This window comes from Tarenaya hassleriana, unplaced genomic scaffold, assembly GCF_000463585.1.
Source record: "Tarenaya hassleriana unplaced genomic scaffold, ASM46358v1 Cleome7, whole genome shotgun sequence".
In the NCBI taxonomy this organism is placed as follows: Eukaryota; Viridiplantae; Streptophyta; class Magnoliopsida; order Brassicales; family Cleomaceae; genus Tarenaya; species Tarenaya hassleriana.
This window is the reverse complement of record NW_010969548.1, coordinates 2,416,927-2,425,982: the sequence shown is the minus strand read 5'-3', so window position 1 is coordinate 2,425,982 and position 9,056 is coordinate 2,416,927. Positions and strand designations below refer to the sequence as shown.

The window sequence follows — 9,056 nt, the reverse complement described above, 5'->3', positions numbered from 1 at the left end:
GAAAGAGCGTTCAATGATTGATTAGCGTTTCTTATCTTGTTAGAACAGTTTCCACCATTTTAAAGCTTTAAATTATTGCAGATCATCGAATGCAGGAGGGTTCTGAAATGGACGTGCGCGTATGGGTATTACCTGCCCAAGAACGACCGCACCAAGATTCAATTCTTCGAGCATCTGCAAGGTTCTGTAACTTATTTTTCTCAAGATTTGCATCCAAGAACTGGTTATATTATGTTTTATATTCAAAACTAAGAGTTCTTGCCTTGTTGATCAGGTGAGGCGAAATCATGTCTGGAGAGGCTCCGCCACTGTGCAGAGAAGGAACTCGAGCAGTATCTCAACAATGCCGATTGCCCGTCAAACGATTTCGATGATTTTCGGAGAAGGTTGAGCCATTTGACCAGGTAGGCAAAAGGACAAGAGAAAAAAACCGATCTTGACAGACACAAGACATGGATAAACCCGAAAGATCCGTTATCAGATGGGATTTGTGTTTGTTGTTACAGCGTGACAAAGAACTACTTTAAGAATCTGGTGGAAGCTCTGCAGAGGGGACTGAGTCATGTAGACCCGAGCGGAGCTTGCAGCGAGTTGACCAGCTCAGAGTTTAGAAAGGGTTACGGGAGCATGACCAGAGCTGTCGTGAAGGGTAAATGAAGCAGTTCCGAGGACTGTGGAGAGCTGTCGCGAAGGGTAGATGAAGTAGTTCCAAGTGCTGCGGTTCCCTCCTTCACCAATCGTATGGTAGTTTGATACTTAGTGTATATGTGTATGTTGTGTCTTGTCTGAAACAAAATCTTGCAGAAGAAAGACCAGATAGTACGTGCGGTTTTAATAAAAATGCCCTGCCGATTTGCATATAATATGGTTTATGTATAATTTGACTGTTATTTTATTATTTTATTAGGTTATTTTGATTGGTTAATCTTAAGATGGTCATAGATCTGTTATTAATAATATATTACTCCCTCCTTTTCTTGAATAGTTATATTTTTAGAGTTTTTCATACTTTTTAAAAATATAAAAAAGGCCATATATATTTTTATTTAATAAAAATTCTTTATAATTTTAACATTTTACGTTATTAATCTAAACGTGACTTCAAATCTTTTTACAAATATTTCAAGTAAATATAATCCAAATTTATTTTTAGTTTCTTTTTTAATTAATTTATCTATTGTAAATCTTATTATCTTTAAATTTTTTATCTAGAGAGATTTTAGGAGATTATCAATTTTAAAATTTATTTATTCATACTGATAACGTTATATAGGGAAAAAAAAGTTAGTTTGATAGATAATAATAGTTGAAATATAATTAATATTTATTAAGTTTTAATGATAAAAACTAGGTTTCTGTTAATAATTTATTGGAATTGCGGTAAAATTGAAAATATTTTATAAAATTAAAAAGGAAGAATGATATTTATTTAAAAACAAAAATAGTTGTTTAAAACGTTAGTTATTATGAAACGAAAGGAGTATAAAAGATTTGTGGTACAAAAAATATATAATTTCAACTGTTTTGTTAAAACTATTCGATTAATATTATATATATAATACTTTTGTTAGTGGCGCTAAATATTTCTGTGGTAAATAAATAAGGAAGCATTATTTATTTTCGGCGACAACGTTGAAAAAGGATAGCCGAAAATCATACACTTGTTTTTGCTCTTTTTTGTTTCTTTGCCTTTTTATAAGGTGGGTTACTCCAGCAATTGAACATTAGCTCCATTTCAAGAACCGCGAACCCAAAGATCCCAGCGTCGTCGAATGTCGTAAATTTCGATCCTTTCCCCAGTTTCGTATCAAATACGCATCCTTTTGCCCTGTGATTGTTCGTCTCCCGACCGATTTTCTCTCCACCAAAGTAGGATACTTTGTTCGCGAATCCAAACCCTAGCTTGCCCAGAGGGGAGGGTTTCTTGAAATTCTTCCAATTTCTTATCTTTCGCGGTTGTTTTCTCTCTTTGGGTGTTGACCGATCATGGATTCCGAGGATGATATGCTCGATGCGCCTGATATGGACTCGGGGGAGGATGATTTCTACAGCGGCGGGACCGAGGACTACGATGACAGCGATGATGCGGAACCCGATTATGGGTTCGTTGAGGAAGACGCCGACGACTCCGCTATGATCGCCTCGCATCGCTCTCAGGTGGGTTTGATTCGGATTTTCGTTTAGGTTCGACTTTTTTCGCTTATTCGGTTGCTGATTGATGTGGAAGCTGTTGTCTTTTCAAATTGCTCCGTGGCTTCTACTTTAGCTTCTGTTGGATGCTGGAGGTCCGAATTTCGCTCATCTTTAAAGATTTTGTGTTTGTAGTGAATCTAGTCTAATTTTGGTAAATCCGTTTTTAAGGACTTTCTGGTTGAACCCTTTAATGGAAAGTGATGCAGAAGGGTTGTTCAAGATTTGAACTTTTGTTGTTTTGAGCTGATTTAGAGAGTTATGGCAGAAGAGCTTCTTAGAGTTTGGGTTCTCAAGTAGAAGAGCTTATTTAAAAGTTTTTCCTGTAAAGTGTAAACCCTTGGATAAGTATGATATTCATAACCGATACTGAGAATCTCCTGTCTGTCTTCGTCGTTTTCTGTAGCTTTATTTCCAGAGTTGGGTAGCTGAATACTAATTATAGTAGTGTTCTTACAGAGTACTTTGGTCACTAGGTGTATAGAGAGTAATAGCATGGCATAATATTCTTTCCGTTCATTTGGTTTGATAGCGAAGGTTGATCTCCTGCTCGGTTTAATCATTGAACAATTATTGTTGTATATACCTCCTTCCAGAAAAGTTATGCTGTTCTTAAGGAAGAAGATATCCGCATGCATCAGAAGGATGATATCGAGAGAGTCTCTATGGTCCTGTCCATATCTGCAGTTGAAGCTAGCATTCTACTTCGTCACTATCACTGGTAAATGCTCTTAACATTCTTTTGTGTGTACATTGTTTTCAGCATGTCCTATCTTTTCATTGATCTTTATGTGCTTCATTCTTTAAAGTTGTTTTTTTAAATAACACTTCCTTTGCTATGAGAATGTTTTCTGTATTTCTTTGTATATATATATCAATATAAGTTTTGCTCGAATATATGTTCATGGTGTTGCTCTTTGCTTTCCATAGTTTCTTAATGCTATGATAAATGTGGCATTTCAGGAGTGTTGGTAAAGTTCATGATGAATGGTTTGCAGACGAAGAAAGAGTTCGGAGGACTGTTGGCCTATTGGAAAGACCTGTTTTTCCACCTTCAGATGATGGAGAAGTAAGATCTTTACAAATAATGACTCTGAAGTGGCTTTACGTATTTCTCTCGTAATTTTTGTCTTAATGATAAAAAAATCATTTTCCTTCTAGGTTACATGTGGAATCTGTTTTGAATCCTACCCTCCCGAGAAAATTGCATCGGCTTCTTGTGGCCATCCTTTCTGCACGACATGCTGGACAGGTGTGTAGGAACTCCTAAAGCATCTCATTGTTCCATTTTGAGAACTTGAAACTTGTCTGCACCATGTGCATTCCTTATGTAATTTTCACTAGGCAAGGACAAATTAGTTTATAGAGTTCTTTCATGGGGTTGTCAGTGTGGAGATAGTTACATCATGATCTATGTCTTCCAATTTCAAATTTTCCACGTATTGTTTTTTCTGAAATTAATGTTTGTTTTGTGTTTCTGGAGAGTGCATGCCTTACCTCTTGTGCTGCATTCTTGTATAGGTTACATAAGCACAACAATCAATGATGGGCCTGGATGTTTGATGCTGAGATGTCCTGATCCATCTTGTCCTGTTGCTGTTGGTGAAGATATGATCGAGATGCTGGCATCTGAGGAAGACAAGGAGAAGTATGATAGATATTTTCTTAGGTCTTACATTGAAGACAACAGAAAGGTAAAGACATTGATAATTCATGAATCAGAATGCATACAGTTTAGCTTCCTGTATTTAGTATTGACTAATTTCCTCCTGTATTTAGTCTTTGTAGCCTGTTTCTAGTGTTGCTGGAAAAATCTTTCCGTGTAGTTTTACTACCTATATGTTTTTCCTATCCTTGAACTCGTATTGATATGGTTCTATTTCTTCCTAAACTAAATCTCTAGAGAATCCATGTTTCCTCCATCTCTTACTTTCTGCAAACTCCACTATTATGATATCTTTGATTAGGTAATTTTGGAACTGTTTTGTCTTTGCTTGTTTGGTTCAGATGAAATGGTGTCCTGCTCCAGGATGTGAGTATGCAATCGATTTTGCTGCTGGTGCTGGAAGTTATGATGTTTCCTGCCTCTGTTCTTATAGCTTTTGTTGGAATGTAAGTTCTTGGAGTTGAGTCCCTCTAAATCCCTTTCTCCTTATGTATGTAACTCTGTGGACGGAAATTTCTATTATTTCTTTGTTAAATATGAATTCCAGTGCACAGAGGAGGCTCACCGTCCTGTAGACTGTGGTACAGTTGCAAAATGGATATTAAAGAACAGCGCTGAATCGGAAAATATGAATTGGTATAGTTTCTAATCATTTTGATCTTTATGTACCTTTTTTCCTGTTTGTGGTCATTCTGATTTTTCTTTCCTGTTGTATGCCTTGGCAGATAATTATATTTCTGCATTTAGAGCTTTGCTTTTTTTTTTTCCGGCTAATTCTTTTTTCTTAATTTACATGTTAATCAACCTTTGCCTCATCATACCCAGGATACTTGCCAATTCAAAGCCTTGTCCGAAGTGTAAGCGGCCAATTGAAAAGAATCAAGGCTGCATGCACATGACTTGTACACCCCCTTGTAAATATGAATTCTGCTGGTAATGGCTGATATCTGGTTTATATATTCTTTCCTTGGTTGTTCTTTTGGCTGTTTCTTTGGAATTGTTACTGTTCAATGTCTTCCTACAGTATCTATCAATTCTAATGAGATTGACTTCATCGATAAAACTTCAGGCTTTGCCTTGGTGCATGGTCAGATCACGGGGAAAGAACCGGTGGTTTCTATGCTTGTAACCGGTATGAGGCAGCCAAGCAAGAGGGAATGGTATGACCATTGGTACTTATTTATTTGAATACACTAGTTTTTTTACAATCCTGTCATCTGATGCTCATCTTTAGCTTCTTTTCCTTTAAAGCTTTTTTTACCTTTTCTTCTGATATTTTAGTATGACGAGACTGAAAGGAGACGAGAGATGGCAAAGAATTCCCTCGAGAGATACACCCATTATTATGAACGCTGGGCTAGCAATCAGTCGGTATGCTAAATATTATACGTTTTGGTTATTATCTGTAATCAAAGTAGAAGGCACTTAATAATTTTGTTTTCATCATATGTATGTCTGTCTTTTTTGGTGCTTTGGCAGTCGAGGCAAAAAGCTATGGCTGATCTGCAGCAAATGCAAACTGTGCATGTAAGATCTACTGTCTTGTTGTTGACATTTTACCGTATTTGAAATCTTTTGCCTTTTGAACTACAGCTTAATCTGTTGTCTTCTTTTAAGAAAATTTTCATGGATTGGTTGCAACTATTTTTCTTGCTTTTTCCTTAACGATTGAATTGTTCTCTTTGCCTTTTTGCAATATGGCAACTTTTCTTTGGCCTTAGAATGAGTAATTTGGTGTTTCTTGCTTAGCTTATGTTAGCTTTTGTTGTGTTTTGTCTGAGGCTTTGGTAGGTATTTAGTCTTTTACTTGCATGGAATTGCTGTTTTTATACTCGCAATGCAGTCAATGTTAAGTTGTGGATTTAATATATAATTTTGGCTATTTGCCAGCTTGAGAAGCTTAGTGACAAACAATGCACACCAGAATCTCAGCTGAAGTTCATCACAGAGGCCTGGCTTCAGGTTAGTAGATGAAAGTATTTACGTGATAATTCTGTTTAACAGTTTCTCATGTAGTGTTACTTCTGCAGATAATTGAATGCAGACGTGTCCTTAAATGGACATATGCATATGGGTTCTACCTGCCCGAACATGAACATGCCAAGAGACAGTTTTTTGAGTATTTGCAAGGTCTGTAACTTTCGATCTGTGGATTTTGTGCTGAAGGGCTGGTTGTGTATCATGTAATAGCTTCTCCTCTGGGAAGCAACTAAACTCTGTCTTGTTGATCAGGGGAGGCAGAATCGGGTTTGGAGAGGCTCCATATATGCGCAGAGAAAGAACTGCATCAGTTTCTCAATGCCGAAGGCCAGTCCAAGGATTTTAATGATTTCCGGACGAAGTTAGCTGGTTTGACTAGGTAATCAATCATTGGTCCTGTTACTTCTATTTATAGTTTCCAGCTGGAGAATCTGAAACTGCTTTTATTTTCCCCACAATAGAGGAACAAGGTCTTTTTTCGTGGAACCGTTTGTTTAATCTATGGAGTCAATGTGTGGCACCATCAACGAGGATTGTAGTAGGATTTGTGGTGGGTTGTGACCTTATTATAGGAACCGGTATTTATATGTTCGGGTGATATGTGTCATGAAGCAACCTGATCAAAGCTCGATACTTGACATTCTGTATAATATCTGTTGCTAAGTTTCTTACTTAGCAGAGAGCTAAACCCGTGTTTCTTTTCACGTTTGCTTATGATAACAGCGTAACGAAAAACTATTTCGAGAATCTAGTGAGGGCACTGGAGAATGGTCTGGCTGATGTAGACTCTCACGCGGCTTGTAGCAGCAAGTCAATGAGCTCGAAATCAACAGGTGGATGCAGTAGCAAGACAAGAGGAGTCGGTGGTAAAGGCAAGACAAACTCCAAAGGCGGTGGGTCGGGCAGAGATGACAACTGATAGCCTTTCTCTCATTGTTCTCAGTCACATCCCTCAACGTCCATCTTTTCCGCAGCCATGTCATTTTAAGGTATTAAAAACTCGAAAGGAGGAAAAAAGATTCTCTATTGGACCGACATTTTTCATTTTCTTGATTCAGAAGATTGCAATGCTACTTGTTTTATTTCTCAGCAGTGCTCCATGTCTAGAAGAATACGAACACGGGAAAGCAACGAAACTGGGGAAAACATGGCCTTGCGTGTGTGCCAAGGGACGTAGGGTTTGTGATAAAGGTACTTAGTATGTATAGTATAAAACTGTCTATCCGCATGTTTTACTTTGAGGCGTTTGCTTTTAGTTCAATGTCTGTGAACCAGTCCTCTTCTTCTGTCTGGTTTTTTAAGGCCAAAGAAAAAAATAAGGAAAGGAAAAAAAAAAGCCTATCTGCAGGTCAATACCTTCGTCTTGCTCTCTTTGACCTAATCTCAAGGTTTGTAACATTGGATTCATGGTTTCAAGCAAGAGAAAAGAGTGGTCTCCTCAAAGCTTGTAACTTTATTACATGGACCCAAATGGATTATTTATCACTTGGTTTCTTGGTTGTGTTTGTGTTTGTGGGTCCATGTATTGTGCAAATACACGGATGTCTCAGCAGATGATGAATGGGAACCCAAATGGATTTTGTTTTTTTTTTTTTCTATTACAGATGATGCGAAAGGAGAAAAACTGTACACTACGTACTTTGATATGGATGAAATCTCTCTATTGTTTTCACATTTTGCATTTTGTTCAACCCCCAAAAGGATAATCATGAAATGGGAAACAAAGATGAACAAATGCAACAAATAAAACAGCCAATGAATCAAAGTGTCTGCACTTTGATGCATCAGAAACAAAGAAATACATGAGAGAGAGGGAGAGAGTTAACCTTTCTGGAGTTTAGTTTCTGAGACCTGAGGGTTTGTAGGTTTTGGACACGACAAGTTCCATGGATTTGTTCTTCGGAGCATTGAGTACTTTAGCTTTCTTTCTGGCAAGAGGGAATTCCACGGAATGAGATTTCGGACCGTTATTTCCTAAATCCGCCCGGCCCTCTCTGAACATTTTGATGCTCAGAGCGTTGAGCAAAGCCCTCGAGTATTGCCTTGACGCCATCTTCCAATCCGTCCCCGACTTCATCATCGCCTTGAACTCCTCAAAGCTTATCCGCCCGTCCTGCCAAAACGCACAAAGACAGAACAACTCAAGATTGTTTCACAACACAAGACTTTTTTATGTTTTTTATGTGTTGACTAAGATCGATGCTTACCTTGTTGAGATCGACGTCGAAGAAGATGTCTTTGATCCACTGGTCATTGGTATGACCAAGCTTGATGTCGAAGAGAGCTTCCTTAAGTTCGTTCAGCTCGATGAAGCCATTGTTGTTCTTGTCAAAGTATCTGAAAGCTTGGAGCAATTGGTCATCTCCTCCAATTCTTTTCATGTGGATTAATACAGTCACAAACTCCTCGCAGCTCAGCATCCCATTCCCATCTGTATCCGCCTATATATACATATATACACAAGATTATAATCGTCCTTTCTTTTATTTTCAGACAAATTCGGGTTTTTTAGTTTCTGTTTGTAGAACTCACCGCATCTATTAGCATCTTCACTTCGCTGTCTGGAACCCCTTGTCCTATCTTTCTTAGCCCGTCTCTGAGTTCTTCAAATGACAAGTGCCCGTTCTTATCCGTATCCATCATCTTGAACACCTTTATGATCCCCGCTATCTCCTCATTTGGTAAATTGTCCGCTACGATCTGGAAATACAGTTTTCAAGCTCGGTATCGATATTTTACCACTGCATTTCACACTGCATATGTATGTGTGCGTATATATAGACATACCCTGAGGACTTTCTTCTTGAACTTGTTCATCAACATGAACTGTTGGATCTTGGTCCTGACATTATCTCCGAGATTCACATTTGGAACCTTTTCCGGGTTCTGGATCCAAGGATGTTCTGTAACAGATAAAGAACAAGTTCTTGATCAGTTTCTGTCTGGATAACTGATTCGGATCTGAAGAGAAAAAAATGCTAATATGTTTGTACCCAACACTTCTTGGACCGTGAGTCTGCTGTAAGGATTTGGGTCAAGCATGTTTCTGACAAGTTCCTTGGCTTCTTCAGACACCTTCGGCCACGGATCCCTCGCGAAATCTATCTTCCCTTTGACTATCGCATGAGCGATCCCTTCATCGGTTTCTACATTCCACCAAAGCGTTAACAGGTTACGAATTTCGATATTCAGATTCAACGTCTAAACGGGATTAAGATCG

At 38.1% G+C, this 9,056-nt stretch overlaps 3 protein-coding genes across 5 annotated transcripts in view; 2 read left to right on the top strand and 1 right to left on the bottom strand.

Moving 5' to 3' along the window:
- The window catches only part of LOC104800900 (probable E3 ubiquitin-protein ligase ARI7), a 3,560-nt gene extending 2,700 nt beyond the window's left edge, over window positions 1–860 (top strand). For both annotated transcript variants that reach the window (XM_010523891.1, XM_010523890.1), the window contains exons 12-14: window positions 82–181; window positions 275–404; window positions 507–860. In XM_010523891.1, the coding sequence (XP_010522193.1) occupies window positions 82–181; window positions 275–404; window positions 507–657 (381 nt within the window). In that variant the 3' untranslated portion in view covers window positions 658–860. The remainder of the gene's footprint in view (window positions 1–81; window positions 182–274; window positions 405–506) is intronic.
- Window positions 861–1,674: 814 nt separating this feature from the next.
- On the top strand, window positions 1,675–7,292 carry LOC104800899 (probable E3 ubiquitin-protein ligase ARI7). Of its 2 annotated transcripts, none has more exons than XM_010523888.1 (16): window positions 1,675–2,157; window positions 2,787–2,911; window positions 3,154–3,259; window positions 3,352–3,442; window positions 3,712–3,884; window positions 4,198–4,302; window positions 4,404–4,492; window positions 4,682–4,789; window positions 4,926–5,016; window positions 5,138–5,227; window positions 5,336–5,383; window positions 5,747–5,818; window positions 5,887–5,986; window positions 6,089–6,215; window positions 6,560–6,825; window positions 6,927–7,292. In XM_010523888.1, exons 1-15 carry the CDS (start codon window positions 1,987–1,989, stop codon window positions 6,753–6,755), a joined length of 1,692 nt encoding a protein of 563 aa, XP_010522190.1. In that variant the 5' UTR covers window positions 1,675–1,986; the 3' UTR covers window positions 6,756–6,825; window positions 6,927–7,292. The 2 variants fall into 2 exon arrangements, with proteins under 2 accessions (XP_010522190.1, XP_010522191.1); XM_010523889.1 differs by having other exon boundaries at window positions 1,676–2,157; window positions 6,930–7,292.
- Window positions 7,293–7,452: 160 nt separating this feature from the next.
- The window catches only part of LOC104800898 (calcium-dependent protein kinase 24), a 2,844-nt gene continuing 1,240 nt past the window's right edge, over window positions 7,453–9,056 (bottom strand). Inside the window, exons 5-9 of the mRNA XM_010523886.2 lie at window positions 8,830–8,982; window positions 8,624–8,739; window positions 8,369–8,536; window positions 8,044–8,277; window positions 7,453–7,949 (exon numbers count right to left, since the gene is read on the bottom strand). Of these exons, the coding sequence (XP_010522188.1) occupies window positions 7,674–7,949; window positions 8,044–8,277; window positions 8,369–8,536; window positions 8,624–8,739; window positions 8,830–8,982 (947 nt within the window). The 3' untranslated portion in view covers window positions 7,453–7,673. The remainder of the gene's footprint in view (window positions 7,950–8,043; window positions 8,278–8,368; window positions 8,537–8,623; window positions 8,740–8,829; window positions 8,983–9,056) is intronic.

Excerpts from the sequence above, each read along its gene's own strand:
- LOC104800899 (XM_010523888.1), top strand. The coding sequence starts at position 1,987 with ATGGATTCCGAGGATGATATGCTCGATGCGCCTGATATGGACTCGGGG. Across the intron at positions 4,303-4,403 it reads CTTATAGCTTTTGTTGGAAT|TGCACAGAGGAGGCTCACCG; the intron begins GTAAGTTCTTGG and ends TATGAATTCCAG. Across the intron at positions 5,017-5,137 it reads CAGCCAAGCAAGAGGGAATG|TATGACGAGACTGAAAGGAG; the intron begins GTATGACCATTG and ends CTGATATTTTAG.